We start from the raw sequence: 25,057 nt of genomic DNA on the forward strand, positions 1-25,057 counted from the left end.
CTGTAACTCCTGTTCCAGGAGATCTGATGCCTCTAGCAGCACAACACACACAGAGGTGGTGAACATGCATACATACAAGCATGTACATACACACACACACACACTATATATATATATATATATAATATAAATATATAATAAATAAATAATAAATAAATAAATAATAAATAAAAATATAATATAAATATATATTCAAATAAATTTAAAACATTCTCAAGATTCTTAAGGTATGAAATATTGGAGCAAGTACAGACTGTTGATCCATCTAGCATGTGCGATTCTACTCTTCCCACAGTAAAACTGACCTTTTGTGGTTTTAAGCATTAATTTTTTCTTCACTACCTTTTATTTTTGAACTTGACATCTTTTTATTGACATTCATCTATTTTTTTTTTGGACAGTTTCTCTGTGTATTTTTGGTGCTTGTCCTGGATCTCGCTCTGTAGACCAGGCTTGGCCTCGAACTCACAGAGATCTGCCTGGCTCAGACTGCTGAGTGCTGGGATTAAAGGCATGTACCACAGCAGCCTGACGACTTTCTTGTATTTTTAAATCATTCCATTAGTTGTAGAAGTTCATAGAGATAATCTCAAGGTGATGGGATAGATCTGATTTGTGGAAGTTTTATAACTGCATAAATAAATGAAATGCAAACTATAACTATTTCCTCAGCCTAGTGATAGGCTCTCTCTCTCTCTCTCTCTCTCTCTCTCTCTCTCTCTCTCTCTCTCTCTCTCTCTCTCTCTCTCTCTCTCTCTCTGTCTTCTCTGTGTCTTTCTGTCTCTCTTTAGAAAACAAACCAAAAACTAGAATTTAATTAAAAAAAAAAACACAAGAAATACACTCCCCCCCCCAATAATAACACAAAATTTTATCCTAGATGATTTGAAAAGAGATTTTATGCTCAAAATACTGGATTGAATCCACTGCCAGAGTAAAAAGAATATGAACATAAATAGAGGGTTTGATTAATAAAGGGGGAAACTGGTAAGAATATAAATATCTCTATGTAAAGTGTAACTTCAACCGATTGGGATCTACAAACTCACATGGCTTAGTCTCCTTCCTGTACTAATCAAATACCTTGAAAACTTGAGTCTGCATAATAAAGAGATGGAATACATATTTTCTCTTGAAGTTACTTCCTCCTATTCTAAGTCTTCTACCTGATGTTCAACTTTATCTTCTCCCAACACTCCGAAGACACACCCCTGCTTTTCCCGGTGTTTGAAGGGGGTTATTACTCGTGAATATTTACAGATACGACTTCTGCCGTGAAATTTAAAAGAGACGGGAACCATGGCAGAGATCGGGATAATTACAGACATATGAAAAAGAAATTGTGCAGAAACTTCCTTTCTGCGTGCTTAATCCTGAGGTTTAAAGAGAGTTCGCTCGGAGAGGGTGACTTCTGGAAGTTGGATTTGGGAGGCAGACACCCAGGAAGGTGGAGTTGCAGAAGCAACCCAGCAAGAGCGCTCGAGTCTTCCCTGGCCACTGTCTCTGAGACCGAGAAGTACACCCCCCACGCCAGAGGGGGCGCCAGAGAGGCGGGGCTTCCGGCAGCGTCTCGGGGGTTCTTCCCTCCGCGAGGGCGTGATTTCCTTCTCCACAGTTCGAGACCGAGACCGGGAGGCGTAAGGAGCGCTGTCCGCGGCCGCCGGCTCAACAGGACCAGGAGACAAGCCCCAGTCTGTGTGGTTCCAGGTGAGAAGGTTGAGAAAGGCATCTCAGAGTCGAATTCCCTGCTCTTGAACCCGTGCCTTTGGTCTCGGACTCTGTCCTTGAGACTCGGCTTCGCACCAACCGCCCCCGGTTTACCTAAAGCCCGGCGTCGAAGCCGAGGACCCGCTCCCCGCCCGGCCCGTGGGCCCCTTGTTGGCAGAGGTGGTCCATCATCTCAGAATAAAGCTCTTCACCTCCATCCGGACAGCTTCCCGCCCCCTCACCGCCACCTCCTCCCCGCCGGCCATCTGCCCCCCTCCCCCCCACTTCTCGGCTTTTCTACCGGTCGCCGCCATTTCGAAAGACCACGAGGCTGGCCGTGGCCGTGGCGGTTGCGGTGGGGCAGGCCTTTACTCGCATCACTGGGAGGCAGAGGCAGGGGCATTTAATCCTGTCGCTTGGGGGCAGAGGCAGGGGCATTTAATCCTGTCGCTTGGGGGCAGAGGCAGGGGCATTTAATCCTGTCGCTTGGGGGCAGAGGCAGGGGCATTTAACTCGGCCCTTCTACCAGTCGCCGCCATTTCGAAAGACCACGAGGCTGGCCGTGGCCATGGCGGTTGCGGTGGGGCAGGCCTTTACTGGCATCACTGGGAGGCAGAGGCAGGGGCATTTAATCCTGTCGCTTGGGGGAGGATGTAGTGGGAATTAATCCCAGCACTAGGAGGCAGAGGCAGGAGAATTTAATTCCAACATTTGGGAGGCTGATGCAGGGGGATTTAATCCCAGCACTGGGAGGCAGAGGCAGGAGGATTTAGTCCTAGCACTTGGGAGGCAGAAGCAGGGAGATTTAATCCCATCACTCAGGGACAAAGGCAGGAGGATTTAATCCCATCACTTGGGGACAGAAGCAGGGGGATTTGATGCCAGCACTTTGAGGCAGACACAGGAAAATTTAATTTCAGCACTTGGGATGCTAATGCAGGGGGATTTAATCCCAGCACTGGGAGGCAGAGGCAGTGGGATTTAATCTCAGCACTCGGGGAACAGAAGCAGGAAATTTATTCCCAGCACTGGGAGTTAGAGGCAAGGGAATTTAATCTGAGCACTGGGAGGGAAAAGCAGGAGAATTTAGTCCCAGCACTGGGATGCTAATGCAGGGGGATTTAATCCCAGCACTGGGAGCAGAGTTAGGGGGATTTAATCCCATCACTCATGGACAAAGGCAGGGGGATTTAATCCCATCACTCAGGGACAAAGGCAGGGGGATTTAATCCCATCACTTGGGGACAGAAGCAGGGGGATTTGATGCCAGCACTTTGAGGCAGACACAGGGAAATTTAATTTCAGCACTTGGGAGGCTAATACAGGGGGATTTAATCCCAGCACTGGGAGGAAGAGGGAGGGGGACTAAAACCATCACTTGGGGGTAGAATCACAGGGATTTAATCTGGTCACTTGGGAGGCAGAGCCAGTGTGATTTAATCCCAACATTGGGGGCAGAGGCAGAGAGATTTAATCCCAGCATATGGAAACAGACAAGAGAATTTAATCCCAGCACTGAAAAGGGAGAGACAAGGGAATTTAATCCTAGCATTTGGGAGGCAGAAGAAGGTGGATTAAATCCAGTCACTTGGGTGCAGAGGCAGGGGGATTTAATCCTAACACTGGGATGCAGAGGCAAGGAAATTTAACCCTAGCTCTAGGAGGGAGATGAAGGGGGATTTAATTCCAGCACTGGGAGACAGAAGAAGGGATATTAAATCCAAGTACTGGGAGGAAAAGCCAGGGGGATTTAATCCTAGCACTTGGGAGGCAGAGACAGGGAAATTGAATCCCAGCGCTGTGGTGAGATGAAGGGGGATTTATTTCCACCTCTGAGAGGCTCATGCAGGAGGATTTAATCCCATCACTTGGGGGCAGATGCAGGAAGATTTAATCCCATCACTCAGGGACAAAGGCAGGGGGATTTAATCCCATCACTTAGGGACAGAGCCGGGGCATTTAGTCCTAGCACTGGGGGGCAGAGTCAAGGGAATTTAATGCCAGCACTGGGAGGGAGAAGAAGGGGCATTAAATTCTAGTACTCGGTTTCGGCAGGATGATGCAGGGGGATTTAATCTCAGCACTGAGAGGGAGAGCCAGAGGTAAATAATTACAACACTCAGAGGCAGAGGCAGGAGGATTTAATCTCAGCACTGGGAGGAAGAGGCAGGGGCTTTTAATTCCAACACTTGGGAGGCTGATGCAGAGGGACTTAATCCCATCACTTGAGGGCAGAAACAGGGAGATTTAATCCCATTACTTGGGGACAGAGGAAGGGGGATTTAATCCCAACACTGGGAGGCAGAGGAAGAGGAATTTAATTCTGGCACCTGGGGAGGCCAATGCAGGGGGATTTAATCCCAACACTGGGAGGGAGGCACAGAGGGATTTAATCCCATGGCTGGTAGGCAGAGGCAGGGAGATTTAATGCCGGTACTGAGAGGCAGAAGCTCTGGGATTTAGTTCCAGCAGTCAAAGGCAGAGGACAGAGGATTTATTTTCAGCACTTGGGAGGCTGATGCAGAGTGATATAATCCCAGCACTGGGAGGCAGATGCAGGGGAATTAAATCCTATCATTTTGGTTTAGAGGCAGGGGGATTTAATACTAGCACAGGGAGGCAGAGGCAGGGGGATTTATTCCCAGCACTGGGAGGCAGAAGCAGGGGGTTTTAATTCCAACAGTCCTAGCCTGGTGCAAGGGTATTTAATCCCAGCACTAGGGGGAAGAGTTAAGGGTCTTTAATCCCAGCACTGAGAGGCAGAGGCATTGTGGTTTAATCCTGTCACTCCAGGGCAGAAGCAGGGGGATTTAATCCCAGTACTGGGTGGCAGATGGGGAGGAATTAATCCTAGTACTTGCAAGGCAGAGGCAGGTGGTTTTAGTCCTAGCACTTGGAGGCAGACACAGGGAAATTTAATTTCAGCACTTGGGAGGCTGATGCAAGGGGATTTAATCCCAGCACTCCGGGGCAGAAATTTATTCCCAGCACTGGGAGTTAGAGGCAAGGGAATTTAATCTGAGCACTGGGAGGGAGAGGAAGTTGTATTTAATTCCAGCAATTGAGAGACTAATGCAGGTAAATTTAATCCATCAGTTCGGGGCAGAGTAAGGATCCTTTAATCTGAGCACTGAGAGGCAAATGCATTGTGGTTTAATACTATCACTCTGGGGCAAAAGCAGGGGGATTTAATCCCAGTACTGGTTGGCAGATGTGGGGGAAATTAATCCTAGTACTTTTGAGGCAGAGGCAGGGGGTTTTATTCACAGCAGTGGGAGGCAGCCCAGGGAAATTTAATTCCAGCACGGGAGGCAGAGCTGGCAGATTTAATTTCAGCACTTGGGAGGCAGGGGGATTTAATCCTAGCACTGGGAGGCATAGGCAGGGGAATTTAATTACAGCATTTGGGAGTTAGAGGCAGGCAGATTTAATGCCAGCATTTGAGACAGAGGCAGTTGGATTAAATCCAGTCTCACTTGGGGTAGAGGCAGAGGGATTTAAGCAAAGCAGGGGGCGGGCACAGGCAAGGGAATTAAATCCCATTGCTGTGGTGGAGATGAAGGGGGATTTAATTCCACCTCTGAGAAGCTGATGCAGGAGGATTTAATCCCATCAATCGGGTACAGAGCCAGGGCATTTAGTCCCAGCACTGGGGGTCAGAGTCAAGGGAATTTAATGCCAGCACTGGGAGGGAGAAGAAGGGGCATTAAATTCTAGCACTTGGTTTCAGTATGATGATGCAGGGGAATTTAATCCCAGCACTGAGAGGGAGAGCCAGAGGTAAATAATCACAGCACTCAGAGGCAGAGGCAGGAGGTTTTAATCTCAGCACTGGGAGGAAGAGGCACGGGGTTTTAATTCCAACATATGGGAGGCCGATGCAGGGGATTTAATCCCATCACTTGGGGACAGAGGCAGCGGGATTTAATCCCAGCACTGGGAGGCAGAGGAAGGGGCCTTTAATTCTGGCACCTGGGGAGTCTAATGCAGGGGGATTTAATCCCATGGCTGGTAGGCAGAGGCAGGGAGATTTAATGCTAGCACTGGGAGGCAGAAGCTCGGGGATTTAATTCCAGCAGTCAGAGGCAGAGGACAGAGGATTTAATTCCAGCACTTGGGAGGCTGATGCTGGGTGATATAATCCCAGCACTGGGAGGCAGAGGCAGGGGAATTAAATCCTATCACTTTGGGGCAGAGGCAGTGGGATTTATTCCCAGCACTGGGAGGCAGAGTCAGGGGTCTTTAACCCCAGCACTGAGAAGCAGCATCATTGTGGTTTAATCCTGACATTCTAGGGCAGAGGCAGTGGTATTTAATCCAAGTACTGGGTGGCTGATGCAGAAGGCATTAATCCTAGCAATTCAGAGGCAGGGGCAGGGGATTTTACTCCCAGCACTGGGAGGGGGATGCAGGGAAAATTAATTCAAGCACTTGAAGGCAGACAGAGGATTTAATTTAAGCCCTTGGGAGGCTGATGCAGGGGGATTTAATCCCATCAGTTGGGGGCAGAGGCAGGGAAAATTAATCCCAGCACACAGGGACAGAGGCAGGCTGATTTAATCCTAGCACCTAGGAGGCAGATGCAGGGGGCATTAATACTAGCACTTGGGAGGCATAGTCAGGGTATAGTCCTAGGCATAGTCCCAGCACTGGGAGGCAGAGGCAGGTGGATTTTATCTCAGCACTGGGAGGGAAAGGCAAGTGGTATTAATTCCAACAGTCAGAGCCTGGTATAGGGGTATTTAATCTCAGCACTTGGGGGAAGATTCAGGGGTCTTTAATCTGAGCACTGAGAGGCAGAGGCATTGTGGTTTAATCCCATCACTCTGGGGCAGAAGCAGGGGGATTTAATCCCTGTGCTGGGTGGCAGATGGGGGGAATTAATCATAGTACTTGCAAGGCAGAGGCAGGGGTTTTTAGTCCCAGAACTGTGAGGCACAGGCAGGGGAATTTAGTCCCAGCACTGGGGGCAGAGGCAGAAAATTTAATCCCAGCACTGGGAGTTAGAGGCAAGGGAATTTCATCCAAGCAGTGGGAGGGAGAGGAAGCTGGATTTAACTCCAGCACTTGGGAGACAAATTTAGTGGGATTTAATCCATCAGTTGTGGGCAGAGTCAGGGGTCTTTAACCCCAGTACTGAGAGGCAGAGGCATTGAGGCTGATGCAGGGGGATTTAATACCAGCACTGGGAAGCAGAGGCATAGGGATTTAATCCCAGCACTCAGAGGCAGAGGCAAGAAAATCATTCCCAGCACTGGCAGTTAGAGGCAAGGGAATTTAATCTGAGCACTGGGAGGGAGAGGAATGGGGATTTAATTCTAGCCCATGGGAGACTAATTCAGGGGGATTTAATACTGTCACTTGGGGGCAGAGGCAGGGGGATTTAATAGCACTTGGAGGCAGAGGCAGGGTGATTTAATCCTGGTCCTAGAAGGAAGATCCAGGGGGATTTAAACGTTGCAATTTCGAGGAGGAGACAGGGAGATTTAATTCCAGTATGTGGAAGCAGAAGCCAGAGGATTTAATTCCAGCACTTGGGAGGTAGAGGCAGTTGGATTAAATCCAGTAACTTGGGCCAGAGGCAGGGGGATTTAAGCAAAGCACGGGGAGGCACAGGCAAGAGAATTAAATCCCATTGCTGTGGTGGAGATGAAGGGGGATTTAATTCCACCTCTGAGAAGCTGATGCAGGAGGATTTAATCCCATCACTTGGGGGCAGAAGCAGGGAGATTTAATCCCATCACTCAGGGACAAAGGCAGGAGGATTTAATCCCATCACTTGGGGACAGAAGCAGGGGTATTTAATGCCAGCACTGGGAGGCAGAGGCAAGGGAAATAATCCCAGTACTGGGTGGCAGAGGAAGGGGCATTTAATTCTGGCACCTGGGGAGGTTGATGCAGTTGGATTTAATCCCAGCACTGGGAGGGAGGCACAGAGGGATTTAATCCCATAGCTGGTAGGCAGAGGCAGGGAGATTTAATGCCAGCACTGGGAGGCAGAAGCTCAGGGATTTAATTCCAGCAGTCAGAGGCAGAGGACAGAGGATTTATTTTCAGCACTTGGGAGGCTGAGGCAGTGTGACATAATCCCTGCACTGGGAGGCAGAGGCAGGGGAATTAAATCCTATCACTTTGGGGTAGAGGCAGGAGGATTTAATCCTAGCACAGGGAGGCAGAGGCAGGTGGATTTATTCCCAGCACTGGGAGGCAGAGGCAGGGGGATTTAATCTCAGCACTGGGAGGCAGAGGCAGGGGGTTTTAATTCCAACAGTCCTAGCCTGGTGCAATGGTATTTAATCCCAGCACTAGGGGGAAGAGCAAGGGTCTTTAATCCCAGCACTGAGAGGCAGAGGCATTGTGGTTTAATCCTGTCACTCCAGGGCAGAAGCAGGGGGATTTAAATCCCAGTACTGGGTGGCAGATGCAGGGGGAATTAATTGTAGTACTTTCGAGTTAGAAGCTGGGGGTTTTAGTCCCAGCACTTGGAGGCAGACACAGGGAAATTTAATTTCAGCACTTAGAGGCAGAGCTGGAGGATTTAATTTCAGCACTTAGGCGGCTGATTCAGGGGGTTTTATTCCTATCATTTCGGGCCAGAGGCAGGGGAAATTAATCCCAGCACTCGGAGACAGAGGCAGGCAGATTTAATCCTAGCACCTGGGAGGCAGATGCAGGGGGACTTTATACTAGCATTTGGGAAGCACAGTCAGGATATTTTAGTCCCAACACTAGGAGGCAGAGTCAGGGAAAATGAATTCAAGCACTTGGAAGAAGCAGGTGAATTTAATTCCAGCACTTGGGAGGCTGATGCAGGGGGATTTAATACCAGCACTGGGAAGCAGAGCCATAGTGATTTAATCCCAGCACTCAGAGGCAGAGGCAAGAAAATCATTCCCAGCACTAGCAGTTAGAGGCAAGGGAATTTAGTCTGAGCACTGGGAGGAAGAGAACTGGGGATTTAATTCTAGCCCTTGGGAGACTAATTCAGGGGGACTTAATCCTGTCACTTGGGGGCAGAGGCAGGGGGATTTAATCCTAGCACTGGGAGACAGAGGCAGAGGGATTTAATCCCAGTACTGGGAGGAAGAGCCAGGGGGATTTAATCATAGCAATTTCAAGGAGGAGACAGGGAAATTTAATTCCAGTACGTGGAAGCAGAAGCCAGAGGATTTAATTCCAGCACTTGGGAGTTAGAGGCAGGCAGATTTAATGCCAGCATTTGAGGTAAAGGCAGTTGAATTAAATCCAGTCACTTGGGTCAGAGGCAGGGGGATTTAAGCAAAGCACGGGGAGGCACAGGCAAGGGAATTAAATCCCATTGCTGTGGTGGAGATGAGAAGCTGATGCAGGAGGATTTAATCCCATCACTCAGGTGCAGAGCCAGGGGCATTTAGTGCCAGCACTGGGGGGCAGATTCAATGGAATTTAATCCCACCACTGGGAGGCAGAGTCAGGGGGATATAATCCAGCACTGGGAGGGAGAGGCAGGGGGTTTTAATTCCAACAGTCGTAGCCTTGTGCAGTGGTATTTAATCCCAGCACTTGGGGGAAGAGTCAGAGGTCTTTAATCCCAGCAGTGAGAGGCAGAGGCATTATGTTTTAATCCCGTTACTCTGGGCCAGAAACGGGGATTTAATCCCAGTACGGGTGGCAGATGGGGGGGGGAATTAATCCTAGTACTTGTGAGGCAGAGGCAGGAGGTTTTAGTCCCAGAACTGGGAGGCAGACACAGGGAAATTTAATTTCAGCACTTGGGAGGGGATTTAATCCAAGCACTGGGTGGGGGGGGCAGAGGCAAGAAATGTATTCCCAGCACTGAGAGTTAGACGCAAGGGAATTTAATCTGACCACTGGGAGAGATTAGAAGCAGGATTTAATTCCAGCAATTGGGAGACTAATGCAGGGGTATTTAATCCCAGCACTTGGGGGCAGAGTCAGAGGTCTTTAATCCCAGCACTGAGAGGCAGAGGCATTGTGGTTTAATCCCGTTACTCCGGGCCACAAACGGGGATTTAATCCCAGTACTCAGTGGCAGAGGCAGGAGGATTTAATCCTATCAATTGGGTGCAGATGCAGGGAGATTTAATCTCAGCACTGTAAGGCAAAGGCAGGGGGATTTAATCCCAGCTCTGGGAGGAGAGGCAGGGAGTTTTAATTCCAACACTCGGGAGCCTGGTGCAGGGGGCTTTATTCTCAGCACTGTGAGGCAGAGGAAGGGTGATTTAATCCCAGCACTGGGAGGAAGACCCAGGGGGATTTAATCCCGTCACTCTTGGGAGGAGTCAGGAGGATTTAATCTGAGCACTGGGAGGCAGAGGCAGGGAAATTTAGTCTCAGCATTGGGAGGTAGAGGCAGGCAGTTTTAATCTCAACCCTTGGGAGCCGGGTGTAGGGAGATTAAATCTGAGCACTTGGGAGAAGAGGCAGAGGGATTTAATCTCAGCACTGGGAAACAGAGGCAGCGGGATTTAATCCCATTAATGGTAGGAAGATCCAGGGGGATTTAATCCTAGCAATTGGGAGGCAGAGGCAGGTTATTTTTGTCCCAGCACTGGTAGGCAGAGGCAGGGGGATTTAATTCCAGCACTTGAGGCAGATTTTCGAGTATTTAATTCCAGCACTTGGGAAGTTGATGCAGGGGGATCTAATCCCAGCTTTGGGAATGAGAACCAGAAGAATTTAACCCCAGCACTGGGAGGCAGAGGCAGGTGGATTTAATCTCAGCACTGGGAGGCAGAGGCAGCATGATTTAATCCCATCATTCAGGGTCAGTGGCAGGGGGATTTAATTTAACCACTTGGAGACAGGGGCAGGGGGAGTTAATCCCAGTACTGGGAGAAAAAGTAAGGGGACTTAATCCTAGCGTTGGAAGCCAGAGGCATTTAAATTTAATTCCATCACTTGGAGGCAGAGCCAGAGGATTTAATTATAGCACTCTGGGGCAGAGGCAGGGGGATTTATTCCCATCACTGGGAGGTAGAGGCAGGGCAATTTAATCCCATCACTCTGGGGCAGAGGCAGGGGAATTTAATCCCAGCACTGGGAGGTAGAGGCAGGGTTTTTTAATTCTAATACTTGGGAGCCTGGTGCAGAGGGATTTAATCCCAGCACTTGGGGGAAAAGGCAGGGGGATTTAATCTCAACACTGGGAGGCAGAGTTGGGGGAATTTAATCTCAGTACTGGGAGGAAGAGGCAGGGGGATTTGATCCCAGCACTGGAGGGAGATAAGAATGGGCATTTAATTCTAGCACTCATTATGCTGATGGAGGTGGATTTAATTCCAGCACTGGGAGGTAGAGCCAAAGGGATTTAATCAGAGCACTGGAAAGCAGATCCAGAGGGATTTAATGCCAGCACTGGGAGGCAGAAGCTTGGGGATTTAATTCCAGTACTCAGAGGATTTAATTTCAGAAATTGGGTGGATGATGCAGTGGGATTCAATCCCAGCACTGGGAGGCTGAGGCAGGGGGATTTAATCCTGTCACTCCTTGTTGGAGTAAAGGGGATTTAATCCTAGCACTGAGAGGCAAAGGTAGTGGGATTTAATCTCAGCACTGGGAGGAGGAGGCAGGGGGTTTTAATTCTAATACTTGGGAGCCTGGTGCAGGGGGGTTTAATCCCAGCATTTAGAGGAAGAGGCAGGGGGCTTTAATCTCAGCACTGGGAGGTAGAGGCAGCATGATTTAATCCATTACTCAGTGTCAGTGGCAGGGGGATTTAATTTCACCCCTTGGAGGCAGAGGCAGGAGGAGTTAATCCCAGTACTGGGAGAAAGAGGCAGGGGGATTTAATCCTAGGACTTGAGAGGCAGAGGTAGGGATATTTAATTCCAGTACTGGGAGGCATGAGCTCCGGGATTTAATTCCAGCAGTCAGAGGCAGAGGACAGAGGATTTATTTTCAAAACTTGGGAGGCTGATGCAGAGTGATATAATCCTAGCACTGGGAGGCAGAGGCAGGGGCATTTAATCCTGTCACTTGGGGCCAGATAAAGTGGGAGTTAATCCCAGCACTGGGAGGCATAGGCAGGAGAATTTAATTCCAACATTCAGGAGGCCGGTGTAGGGGGATTTAATGCCAGCACAGGGAGGCAGAAGCTAGAGGATTTAATTTCAGCACTTGGGAGGCAGAGGCAGAGTGATTTAATTCCGTCACTCCAGGGCAGAGGCAGGGGAATTATAACTCATCACTGGGAGGCAGAGGGGGGATTTAATCCCAGAACTGGGAGATAGACAGGGGAATGTAATCCCATCACTTGTAGGCAGAGACAGGAGAATTTAATCCCATACCTCAGGGACAGAGGCAGGGAGATTTAATCCTAGCACTTGGGAGGCAGTGGCAGAAGCCTGAGGATTTAATTCCAGCACTGGGAGGCAGAAACCAGAGGATTTAATTCAAGTGCTGGGAGGCTGAAGCAGGGGGATTTAATCCCATCAGTCAGGGGCAGAGGCAGGGGGATTTAATCCCAGCAGTAGGAGGGAAAAGATGGGGCATTTAAGTCCAGCACTGGGATGCAGATGCCAGAGGATTAATTTCAGCACTTGGGAGGCTGATGCAGGGGGATATAATCCTAGCACTGGGATTGAGAAGAAGGGGGATTTAACTCCAGCATTTTGAGGCAGACAAAGGGGAATTAAATCCCATCACTTGGGGGCAGAGGTAGGGGGATTTAATCCCATCACACTGGGGCAGAAGCAGGGGATTTAATCCCGGAATTGGGAAGCAGAGTTCGGAGAATTTAATCCCAGAACTCAGGAAACAGAGGCAAGGGATTTAATCCCAGCACTCACAGGCAGAACCCGGAGGATTCAATCCCACCAGTCAGATCAGAAGATGGAGAATTTAATTTTAGCACTTGGGAGGATGATGAAGGGGGATGTAATTCTAGTGCAGGGAGGCAGAGGAAGGGGGATTTAACCCCAGCACTTGGAGTCAGGGGCAGGGCAATTTAATCTTAGCACTCACTGGGAGGCAGAAGCTAGGGGGTTTAATTCCATCACTGAGAGGCAGAACACGGAGGATTTAATTTCAGCACTGGAAGGGAGAGCCAGGAGGTCTTAATTCCAACACTCGGGAGGCTGATACAGGGGGAATTAATCACAGCAATGGGAGGCAGAGACAGGGGCATTTAATCTTAGTACTGGGTGGCAGAAGTTGGGGAATTTAATTCCAGCACTCGGAGGCAGAACCTGGAGGATTCAAATTCAGCACTTGGGAGGCTGATGCAGGAGGATTTTATCCTAGCACTGGGAAGCAGAGGAAGGGTGATTTAATCATGTCACTGGGGGGGGGGCACAGGAAGGGGGATTTAATTCCAGCATTGGGAGGCAGAGGCAGGGAAATTTAATCCCATCCCTTGGGGACAGAGGCAGGGGATTTAATCCCATCAGTCATGGGCAAAGGTAGTGGTATTTAATCCCAGTACTGGGAGGCAGAGGCAGGGGGATTTAATTCCATCCCTTGGGGGCAGAGGCAGGGGGATTTAATTTTAGCACTTGGGAGCGGGAGCAAAGGCAGAGTGATTTAATCCTGGCAATGGGAGGGAGAGGAAGGGGGATTTCATCACAACACTGGGAGCTAAAGGCAGGGGGATTTAATCCCACCACTTGGGGCCAGACACAGGGGGATTTTTTCCCAGCACTGGGAGGCAGAGGCAGGGTGATTTAATCCCAGCAATGGGACCTTTAATCCCAGCACTGGGAGACATAGGCAAGGGGACTTAATCCTAGCATTTTGAAGGCAGAGGCAGGGGGTCATAATCCCAGCACTGAGAGGCAGAATTCGGAGTATTCAATCCCACCAGTCAGAGGCAGAAGACAGAGACCTTAATTTCAGGACTTGCAAGGATGATGAAGGGGGATTTAATTCCAGTGCTGGGAGGCAGAGGCAGGGGGATTTAATTTCAGCACTTGGGAGGTTGATGCCAGGGGATTTTATCCCAGCAATGTCATGCAGAGGCAGGGGATTAAATCCCATCACACGGAGGCATAGGCAGTGTAGTTTAATCCCAGCACTGGGAGGCAGAGGCAGGGTGATTTAATCCCAACACTGACTGGGAGCCTGAGGCAGTCGGATGTAATCTCAGTACTGGGAGACATAGGTATGGAGATTTAATCCAAGCACTGGGAGACATAGGCAGAGGGATTTAATCCTAGCATATTGCAGGCAGTGGCACGGGGTATTAGTCCCAGCACTGGGAGAGCAATGCAGGGGAATTTAATCCCAGCACTGGGAGACAGAAGCATGGGGATTTAGGATTTAATCCCAGCACTGGGAGGCAGAGGCAGGCACATTTATCCCCAGCACTTGGAGGCAGAGACAGGGGAGTTTAATCCCAACACTGGAAGACATAGGCAGGAGGATTTAATCCTAGCATTTTGGAGGCAGAGGCAGGGGGTTTTAGTCTGAGCAATGGGAGTCCGAAGCAGCGGAATATAATCCCAGCACACAGGAAGCAGAGGCAAGGGATTTAATCCCAGCACTCAGAGTCATAACTCAGAGTATTCAATCCCAGCATTCAGAGGTACAAGATGGAGAATTTAATTTCAGCACTTGGGAGGATGATGAAGGGGGATTTAATTCCAGTGCTGGGAGGCAGAGCAGGGGGATTTAACTCCAGCACTTGGAGGCAGAGGCAGGGGCATTTAATCCCACCACTGCGAGGTAGAAGCTGGGGGATTTAACCCCAGCACTTGGAGTCGGGGGTAGGGGGGGTTGAAACCCAGCACTGGGAGGCAGAAACTGGGGGATTTAATTTTAGCACTTAGGAGGTTGATGCAAGGGGATTTAATCCCAGCCCTCGGAGGCAGAGGCAGGATGATTTACCCCCAGCACTTGGAGGCAGAGGCAGGGGGATTTAATCCCAGCACTGGGAGCTAGAGGCATGGGGATTTAATCCAATCACTTGGGGCCAGAGGCAGGGGCATTTTATCCCAGCACTGGTATGCAGAGCCAGGATGAAATAATCCCAGCACTGGGAGGCAGATGTAGGAAGATTTAATCCCAACACTGGGAGACACAGGCATGGGGATTTAATCCCAGCACTGGGCGGCAGAAGCAAGGTGACTTTATCCCAGCACTGGGAGGAAGAGGCTTGGGTTTTAATCCCAGCACTTGGAGACTTAGGCAGGGGGATTTAATCCTAGCATTTTGGAGGCAGAGGCAGGGGGTTTTCCTCCAAGCAATGGGACCCTGAAGCAGGAGAATTTTATCCTAGCACTCAGGAAAGCAGAGGCAAGGGATTTAATCCCAGCACTCAGAGGCAAAACTATTCAATCCCACCAGTCAGAGGCAGAAGAAGGAGACTTTAATTACAGCACTTGCGAGGATGATGAAGGGGGCGTTAATTCCAGTGCTGGGAGGTGGAGGCAAGGGGATTTAACCCCTGCACTTGGATGCAGGGGCAGGGGCATTTAATCTCAGCACTGGAAGGCAGAATTCAGAGGATTTAATTTCAGCACCTGGGAGGCTGATGCAGGCAGATTTTATCCCAGCACAGGTAGCCTAAGGCAGGGGGATTTAATGCCAGCACTAGTAGCCTAAGTTAGGGGGATTTAATCCCAGCACTGGGAGACATAGCTAGGGGGATTTAATCACAACACTGGGAGCCTGAGGCAGGGGGATTTTATCCCACCGCTGGAATGGAGAGGCAGGGGTATTTAATCCCAACACTGGGAGCCTGAGGCATGGGGACTTAATCCCAGTACTGGTAGCCTAAGGCAGGGGGATTTGATCCCAGCACTAGGAGACATAGGCAGGGGTATTTAATCCTAGCATTTTGGAGGCTGAGGCAGGGGGTTTTAGTCAGAGCAATGGGAGCCAGATGCAGGGGAATTTTATCCTAGCACTCAGGAAGCAGAGGCAAGGGATTTAATCCCAGCACTCAGAGGCAAAACTCGGAGTATTCAATCCCACCAGTCAGAGGCAGAAGGCAGAGACCTTAATTTCAGGACTTGCAAGGATGATGAAGGGGGATTTAATTCCAGTGCTGGGAGGCAGAGGCAGGGGGATTTAATTTCAGCACTTGGGAGTCTAATGAAAGGGGATTTTATCCCAGCAATGTGATGCAGAGGCAGGGGATTAAATCCCATCACATGGAGGCATAGGCAGTGTAGTTTAATCCCAGCACTGGGAGGCAGAGGCAGGGGGATTTAATTTCAGCACTTGGGAGTCTAATGAAAGGGGATTTTATCCCAGCAATGTGATGCAGAGGCAGGGGATTAAATCCCATCACATGGAGGCATAGGCAGTGTAGTTTAATCCCAGCACTGGGAGGCAGAGGCAGGGGGATTTAATTTCAGCACTTGGGAGTCTAATGAAAGGGGATTTTATCCCAGCAATGTGATGCAGAGGCAGGGGATTAAATCCCATCACATGGAGGCATAGGCAGTATAGTTTAATCTCATCACTGGGAGGCAGATGCAGGAAGATTTAATGCCAGTACTGGGAGCCTGAGGCAGGGGGATTAAATCTCAGTACTGGGAGACATAGATATGGAGATTTAATCCAAGCACTGGGAGACATAGGCAGGGGGATTTAATCCTAGCATATCTGAGGCAGGGGCAGGGGGTTTTAGTCCCAGCACTGGGAGGGCAATGCAGGGGAATTTAATCCCAGCACTCAGGAAATAGAAGCAAGGGATTTAATCCCAGCACTCAGAGTTATAACTCAGAGTATTCAATCCCAGCATTCACTGGTACAAGATGGAGAATTTAATTTCAGCACTTGGGAGAATGATGAAGGGGGATTTAATTCCAGTGCTTGGAGGCAGAGAAGGGGGATTTAACCCCAGCACTTGGAGTTAGGGGCAGGGGCATTTAATCCCAACACTGGGAGGCAGAGGCAGGGAGAATTCAATCCCAACACTGGGAGGCAGAAGCTGGGGGATTTAATTCCAGCATTTGTGAGGCTAATACAGTGGGATTTTATACCAGCAAGGTGATGCATAGGCAGGGTGATAAAATCCCGTCCCTCGGGGGCATAGGCAGTGGGGTTTATCCCATCACTGGGATTCAGATGCATGGGGATTTAATCCTGCACTAGTCCATAGAGGCAGGGGGATTTAATCCCAGCACTGGGAGTCAGAGACAGGGGGATTTAATCCCAGCACTGGGAGGCAGAGACAGGGGGATTTAATCCCAGCACTGGGGAAGTAGAGGCAGGGGATTTAATCCCAGCCCTCAGAGGCAGAACTGGAAGGATTTAATCCCATTTGTCAGAGCCAGAACCCGGAGGATTTAATTTCATCACTTGGGAGGATGATGACGGGGATGTAATTCCAGCACTGGTGGCAGAGGCAGGGGGATTTCATCCCAAACCTGGGAGGCAGCTGTAGGGGTATTTAATCCCAGCACTGGGAGGCATAACCTGGAAGATTTAATTTTAGCCCTTGGGAGGGTGATACAGGGGGATTGTATCCCCAAACTTTGAGGCAGAGGCAGGATGATTTAATCCTGTCACTTGGGGGCAGAGGCAGGGGGATTAAACCCCAGCTCTGGGAGGTATATGCAGGGGGATTTCATCCCAGCAGTGGGAGGCAGAGGTAGGGGAATTTAATTCCAGCACTGGGAGGCAGATGCAGGGGCATTTATTCATATCACTGGGAGGCAGAGGCAGGGGGATTTAATTCCATCCCTTGGTGCTAGAGGCAGGGGGATTTTATGCCATCACTGGGAGGCACAGGCAGGGGGATTTAATCGCAGCAGTGGGAGGCAGAGGTAGGGGGATTTAATCACAGCAGTGGGAAGCAGAAGCTGGGGAATTTAATTCCAGCACTTGGAGGCAGAACCTGGAGGATTCAATTTCAGCACTTGGGAGGCTGATGCAGGGGGATTTTATCCTAGCATTGAGAGGTAGAGGATGGGTGAATTAATCATGTCACTCAGTGGCATAGGAAGGGGAATTTAATTCCAGCACTGGGAGGCAGATGCAGGGGGATTTAATTCCAGCACTGGGAGGCAGAGGCAGGGGAATTTAATTCTAGCACTGGGAGGCAGAGGCAGAGGCAGAGGCAGGGGTTTTAATCCCATCACTGGGAGGCAGAGGCAGGGGGTTTAATCCCATCCCCTGGGAACAGAGGTAGGGGATTTAATCCCATCAGTCAGGTGCAGAGGCAGTGGTATTTAATCCCAGCACTGGAAGGCAGATGCAGAGTGATTTAATCCCAGCACTGGGAGGCAGAGATAGTGGGATTTAATCCCAATACTGGTAGCCTGAGGCAGAGCGATTTAATCCCAGCATGGGGAGGCTATGGCAGGGGGCTTTAATATCAGAACTGGGAAGGAGAGGCAGGGGGATTTCATCTCACTACTGGGAACTAGAGGCAGGGGTTTTAATTCCAACACTCTGGAGGCTGATGAAGGGGGATTTAATCCCATTACTTGGAGACAGAGGCAGGAGAATTTAATCCCAGCACTGGGGAAGCAGAGGCAAGGGATTTAATCCCAGCCCTCAGAGGCAGAACCAGGAGGATTTAATCCCAACACTAGGAATCAGAGGCAGAAGAATTTAATCCCAGCACTGCAAAAGCAGTTGCAGTGGATTTAATCCCAGCCTTCAGAGGTAGAACCCGGAGGATTTAATCCCATCTGTCAGAGCCAGAACCAGGAGAATTTAATTTCAGCACTTGGGAGGAGGATGAAGGGGGATGTAATTCCAGCACTGGGTGGCAGAGGCAGGGGGATTTCATCCCAGCACAGGGAGGCAGAAGCAGGGGGGTTTAATCCCAGCACTGGGAGACAGGCATAGGAATTTAATCCCAGCACTGGGGAAGTAGAAGCAGGGGATTTAATCCCAGCACTCAAGGCAGAACCTGGAGGATTTAGTCCCAGCACTCAGAGGCAGAAGCCGGAGGGGATTTAACTCCAGCACTTGGAGGCAGGGGCAGGGGGATTGATTCCCAGCACTTTGAGGGAGAAACTGGGGGATTTAATTTCAGCACTTTGGAGGCTGATTCAGGGGGGGTTAATCCCAGCACTCGGAGGCAGAGGCAGGGGGATTTATCCTCATCAGTTGGGCAGAGGCAAGGGGATTTAATCCCAGCACTTGGAGGCAGAACCTGGAGGATTTAATTTCAGGACTTGGGAGGTTGATGCAGGGGGATTTTATCCCAGCAATGTGATGCAGAGGCAGGTGATTAAATCCTGTCACTCAGAGGCATAGACAGGGGGTTTTAACCCAGCACTGGGAGGCAGATGCAGTGGGATATAATCCCAGCACTGGGAGGCAGAGGCAGGGGGATTTAATATCACCACTGAAGCTAGAAACAGGGAGTTTTAATTCCAACACTTGGGAGCCTGATGCAGGGGATTTAATACCATCACTTAGGGCAGAGGCAGGGGCATTTAACCCCAGCACTTGCAGGCAGGGGCAGGGGCAGGGGCATTTAATCCCAGCACTGGGTGGCAGAATCTGGGCGATTTAATTCCAGCACTCAGAGGCAGAACCTGGAGTATTTAATCTCAGCGCTTGGAGTCAGAATTAGGCAGATCTCCATGAGTAGAAGGCCATACTGGCCTACAGAGCAATTTCCAAAGCTACACAGAGAAATCCCTATTCAAAAAACCCCGGAAAAAAAAACACAACACCAAAGTCATTGTTCTTGGTCTCTATACTAACCAAAGTGGATAACACCATTCTTACCCTTCTAGAATCTCTTTATTTCACTCTTGTCCCATCTCAAAAAATAGTCAAGGCCCACAAAGTATGTCCTGAGTGACATTGTCTGCTAACCATAAAGAAGTATCCCAGTCCCATAGGAATATGTTCTCTTTTTAACAGCTTTGGCCCAACTCACAGGAGCACCTCCATCTCAAATAATAGAGCTTGTTCTCTATTTCAGCCACTGCAGAAGACGTCTACCCTTACCTCAGTAACCACCATTTTTTATGTTGATATTTTAAAAATAATTTTATTTTTTTGTGATTGTAATAACATCGATTCTATCATTTCCCCACTTCCCTTTCCTCTTTCCACACATATCCATGTATCTGTGTTGCTCACTTTTAAATTCCTGGTCTCTTTTTCTTTAATTGTTGTTGGTGGTTGTGGTGGTGGTGTAGGTGGCAGTGTTGGTGGTGGTAGTGGTAGTGGTTTGTGAGTATTACTAAATACAAAATACGTCCTGGTCAATCCATATAGTGTTACATGCATGCATGTTTTCAAGGTGACTGGAGTCCAAACAGACCTGGACAGGGAGGACACCAATAGGCATGTTTGTGTGGGAGGAGGCAAGCTCAGGAGTTAAAGCAGTATTTAAGAGAGCCAGCTCCATGACTGCATCCAGGATATGCAAAAAAAAAAAATTCCATGAATTTGGTGAGGGCTTAGGAAAAATTCTTATCCATCTGAGGGTTAGATTTTCTCTGAGCAGGAAAATATGGAAATATACATGCTTTCTGATGGTAACTTTCTTTCACTTCATCTTAAAAAGTCTCTTTCTCTGAAAATCTGTCTCCCAGGTGTGTAGCTTGAACTACATAAGGGGGATGACAATGGGATTAGAATCCATCCCTGGTCATGAGCTGGCTTTTTGGAGCCCACTACCTAAGGTGGGACACCTTGAACAGCCTTGAGGCAGGGGAAAGGGCTTGGACATGCCTCAACTGAATGTACCTCCTCATGGGAGGCTTTACATTCTTGTAGGAGGGAATGGGGTGTGGATTGGGAGGTGGTGGCTAGAGGGGTGGGAGGAGGGACGAGAGGGATCTTTGATTGGTGTATAAGATGAATAAATTTTTTTTCTTAATAAAAACTAAACAAAAAAGGAAAATATGACTCCATATAGTTCTCTCTCTCTCTCTGTCTCTGTCTCTGTCTCCCTCTCCCTCTCCCTCTCCCTCTCCCTCTCCCTCCCTCCCTCCCTCCCTCCCTCCCTCCCTCCCTCCCTCCCTCCCTCCCTCCCTCCCTCCCTCCCTCACCAAATTCATGGATTTTTTGCATACCCTGGATGCAGTCATGGAGCTGGCTCTCTTAAAGACTGCTTTATCTCCTGAGCTTACACACACACACACACACACACACACACACACACACACACACACACACACACCCCTCACTTTCTCTTTCTGAAAGTCTGTCTTTTTCTTGCTCTCCTACCTAGTTATTCATTCTCGTTCTTGAGCTCCTTCTGCATACCCACATATATGTTCACATATTCTCTCATTCCTCATTCATCCTTCTTCCTCTCATAGCCAAACTCTGCACAATTATATGTTACATTTTCAGGGTCTGACCCATTTTCATAACACATGATAAGTCACATAGTTTTTCTCAGGCTAAGAAGGTCACACTGACTGGCCAGTGGGTAACACTTGGCCAAGCATGTAGCATGAATGGTTAGTGTTCCCAGACATAGAATGAGATTGAAGTTCAGGACTTAACAATAACAGTAGTTGACTAAACCTTGAATGGTTGTAGTACATGCAGAAAGAGAATTATTGCAGGGGGTTATGTCTACCAATGTTGATTCAGTTCTGATCTTGATTTAGCAATTAACAAATGGAATTAATGTCTGTGTGTTCTCTGCAAGGGCAGTTAGTCTGGTTTGAATTTGTTCTGAAATCTAAAATTAGCTGTCTTTTGTGACTGAGAATACTGTTACTATCATGTGTTGGTCATGAAAAATATTCTAGTACAATTTTTATTCATCAGAATTATACAGCTTTAATAGAAATCATCTTTCTGACCTATAAGTGTTCCCAAAGATGGGGTTTTTTATGAGATAAACACTTAAGCAGTAGGGAAAATACCCATAGCTGTTATTAGGGAATAAATGAAGTGGCACATGAGAAAAACTACAGACAGAAATAACCAGTCATTTACAGTCAAGGTCTCCATGGCATTTCCAGATGGGGCTCCCCATCAGGTAGGGCTGGTGATTCGACCTGTTAAATACTAGTTGTCATTCACTGTATATTCCCATGGCCTCCTACAAGGAGGCTTCAATCCTAGATAAGAACTACAGTCTGTGACCACCATTTTAATCTGTCTCTGTGCAGTTTTTATAATAGCTGTTGCTCCCCTGCCACACACACCTTTGTTCTCAATCTCTGTTACTTTCAGAGAAGGACTCACATTGCCCTCAGGAAGCTGGTCCATGTTTGCAGTAGTGGAACACCCCAAAGAAAAAAAATACCTCTAACAATTTAGAGAACCCCTGAGAAGAATGGTGCAATTGAAATACCTGCTTGTTTATGCATTTAGGGTTTTAAAAATGGCACAGTCAATAAAAATGTGGGCCACATTTTAGTAGAGGAAAGAAGCCTATACTGACAACATAAAATGCAGAAAAACATAGGTGGAGATACTCAGAAAGGCCAAGCATGGGTGTCTCACAGACATACGCCCTCTGTTCCTGCAGAATTAGAGAACTGAGGCTCTTGACATGAGGGGAAAAGATCCTCATGTTAGCCAAAGAAGCAACACTATGTTTTGTAGGGAATTAAGTGAAGAACCTAGAGTGTGTCCTGAGGGAACTCCCCATCCCAATACACTCAGGAGGTTAACAGCCTGCCCCTTTCATCAGTCCTTGGAGGTACATGTAGTGCTAGTGTGTTAACTACTATCAGACAAGTCTTAAGAGTAATGAGATTCTTAGGGTGAATGGAGGGTCCTTTAGCCAGATAAATTCTCGGAGTATGGTCAGAAATCAGATAAGGACTCCATGGGAGGAATCAGAGTACTTCTCCTCTGCTAAGAGCCTAGATTTTCTGTGCAGTAGTAATGGGTCAGGCCCCCATTTACTCCCATGCAATGAGGCTGTAGCTGAAATAGTGGTAAGGATTTTGGTCAGAGGACATGGCCTAACTATTTCTACAAGGAAGTTCAAGTCATTTTTGAGGAGAACACATACAACAGAGTATATCACAGGGGGAGATTTGGCAAGTGGTAGAGGAGAGAGGTTCAGGATTTCCAAGAACTTGCTTAAAGATTCTCAGTGGAAACTGAAAGGGCCCCAACAACTCTAAGGAGCTAGAAGGCATGAGTGCTAGCCTGATGTATTCAGCCAAGCCCAGCAGAGGCAGGAATGATAGGCTGTAAGTCTAGACTTAATCTGCTTCTTCCTTAGGGAACAGGCAGTTGAGAACAGAAGGCCAGTAGATTCCTAAAATTGGTGCTCTCATGGAAACATGCAGAGGCTAACTTAGATAAACAAAGGGTGGATTCCCCTGGATGAAAGTCCTCACATAATTTCATTCTCTCCTTAGCAGGTGTCTGCATCACCAGCATCCTGCCCACACTTCTTGCTGTTGTCCCTAGCCAGAGTCATCATGCCTCGTGGTCATAAGAATAAGCGCCATGCACGGAAGAAACGCCACCAGACCCGAGGTGAGGCTCAGGCTTGTAAAGGTGTTCAGGAAACAGTAGAGGAAATACCAGAGGCAGCAGAAAAGTCCTCTGCTGCTTCCCAGAGCCAGCCTGGGGCTGATTCCTCCAGCACTCCTGAGGCTCCTGAGAGAGCAACACCATCTGCCTCAAGCACTCTGAGTATTTCTTCCATTGAATCACATGAGAGTTCCTTTGAGGAAAGTGATGAATTCCAGGAAAAGGAATCCCCCGTTGAGGACCAGCCTTGTACCATCCGTCCTCACCAAGAAATGGTAGCAGGAAAGGTAATAGTGCTCTTACAGTACTTGCTTCACAACTACAATCTGAAGCAGTTTACTACTAAGGAAGACATGCTGAAGCTTCTCACCAAGAAGTATGAAGACGACTTTCCTGAGATCTTTAGGAAAGCCTCTCAGAAGCTCGAAGATGCCTTTGCAATGGAAGTGAGGGAAGTCAACTCCAGTAATCCCACATACAACCTCATCAGCAAGCTGAAGCTCCCCAACAATGGGAGGATTCGTGCTGGCAAAGGCTTTCCCAAGACTGCTTTTGTGATGTGTGTCCTAGGTATCATCCTCGTTAAGGGCAATTGTGCCAGTGAAGAAGAGATCTGGCAGATCCTGAAGACGAAGCGAATCTATCCTGGGAAGAAGCACTGCATCTTTGGTGAGCCCCGGAAGCTCCTGACCCATTATTTGGTGAAGCTGAATTACCTGGAGTATAGGCAGGTGGCTGGCAGTGATCCTCCACGCTATGAGTTCCTTTGGGGTCCCAAAGCCTATGCTGAAACAAGCAAGGTGAAAGTCCTGGAATATTTGGCCAAGACAAACCAAACAACACCTGGTGCCATCTCTGCCCTTTATGAAGAGGTTTTGAAAGGTGATCGGGAACAAACAGAAGCCAGAGATGAAGATAACTGATGCCACTGATGAAACTAGTGAAGATTCTTCAGCAAAATTACCAGCGAATTCCACTGTCCCTGTTGACCCCTAAAGTTTTCCTGTCATTGAGATAAGGACATAAAGCATGAAAAAAAAGGTTTTCTTGAAAATATGAAATAATTCTACAGTTAGAAGGATTAAAAGATGTTCAAATCTAGTTTTCATTTTTTTTTTTACTATGTCGTTTGGTAAAGTTACATGCAATTAAATGTTATTCTTTGCTTATGAAATAAAGTTGAAGAAATTAAATGTTTATGACTCAAATTTTTTTCTTCTTACCTGCTATTCACCAAAACTTCCTTTAGCACACTGGTCAAACTGGGATGCTAAGTTAAATCATTTGCTTCTACTTTTAGAATTTTTAAATCTAAGAACTGCAGCTCAATCACTATATTTAATTACTTTTTTATTAGTTAAGGTAGATTGAAAATAGGAGTTTTTTTATGAAAGCTATTAAGTGGAAATATAGTGTATAAAGGACATGGGATATTAGGGGAAGATGAAATAACATAACAGTGTGGGGAATACATGGGCTGCAATGATGGTGCCAAGAGGAAGTTGGACAGATGGAGCCCAAGTTGTTTATGCTGAGATTAGATACAAAACTCAGATAGGATGATATCAGTACATAAACAGCTCGTAGATAAAGGAACAAATAGAGGGTGAGTTTTAAAATGATTGGTTGGTATCTTTCACTCCCTCCTAGGATTCTGAGGTTTTCTGCTATAAAAGATGCTTACTGCCTAATAATAAATGATTTCCTGCTTGACATGACTTCCTGCTGCATCTGATTGTCTCTGGGCAAGAGGAAGGCTGGGAAACGGGTAAGTGGCGCACTTACCTTTCCTGGGTTGTGACCACCTCCTCAGAAGTGATCTTAGTTCAGGATGGGGTAAAGCCCTACAGCTGGCGCTCCTATGTGGGGCTTGAAAGTACATTCGGCCAAGGCCAAGTTGTCTTCCAGGGTAAGTGAAACCCTCAGTATGGATAAAGCAATTTTTCCAAAAGATTCCCAAGAGCAAGGGAGGCTAAAGAAGGCAAAGAGGAACAGGAGGGTGAAGGGACCAAGTTTGACATGAAAG

The 25,057-nt window shown here is 48.1% G+C and overlaps 1 protein-coding gene across 2 annotated transcripts; it reads left to right on the plus strand.

The window, feature by feature from the left end:
• Positions 1 to 1,574: 1,574 nt before the first annotated feature.
• LOC102911742 (melanoma-associated antigen B10-like) lies at positions 1,575 to 24,218 on the plus strand. 2 transcript variants are annotated; one of them, XM_076561804.1, is made up of 2 exons: positions 1,575 to 1,707; positions 22,917 to 24,218. In XM_076561804.1, the coding sequence occupies exon 2, from the start codon at positions 22,977 to 22,979 to the stop codon at positions 23,952 to 23,954; it is 978 nt and encodes a 325-aa protein (XP_076417919.1). In that variant the 5' UTR covers positions 1,575 to 1,707; positions 22,917 to 22,976; the 3' UTR covers positions 23,955 to 24,218. The 2 variants fall into 2 exon arrangements, with proteins under 2 accessions (XP_076417919.1, XP_076417920.1); XM_076561805.1 differs by having other exon boundaries at positions 1,595 to 1,707; positions 22,914 to 24,218.
• The last annotated feature ends 839 nt before the right edge of the window (positions 24,219 to 25,057 follow it).

The sequence above is a fragment of the Peromyscus maniculatus genome, chromosome X (genome assembly GCF_049852395.1).
Source record: "Peromyscus maniculatus bairdii isolate BWxNUB_F1_BW_parent chromosome X, HU_Pman_BW_mat_3.1, whole genome shotgun sequence".
NCBI classification, from domain to species: Eukaryota; Metazoa; Chordata; class Mammalia; order Rodentia; family Cricetidae; genus Peromyscus; species Peromyscus maniculatus.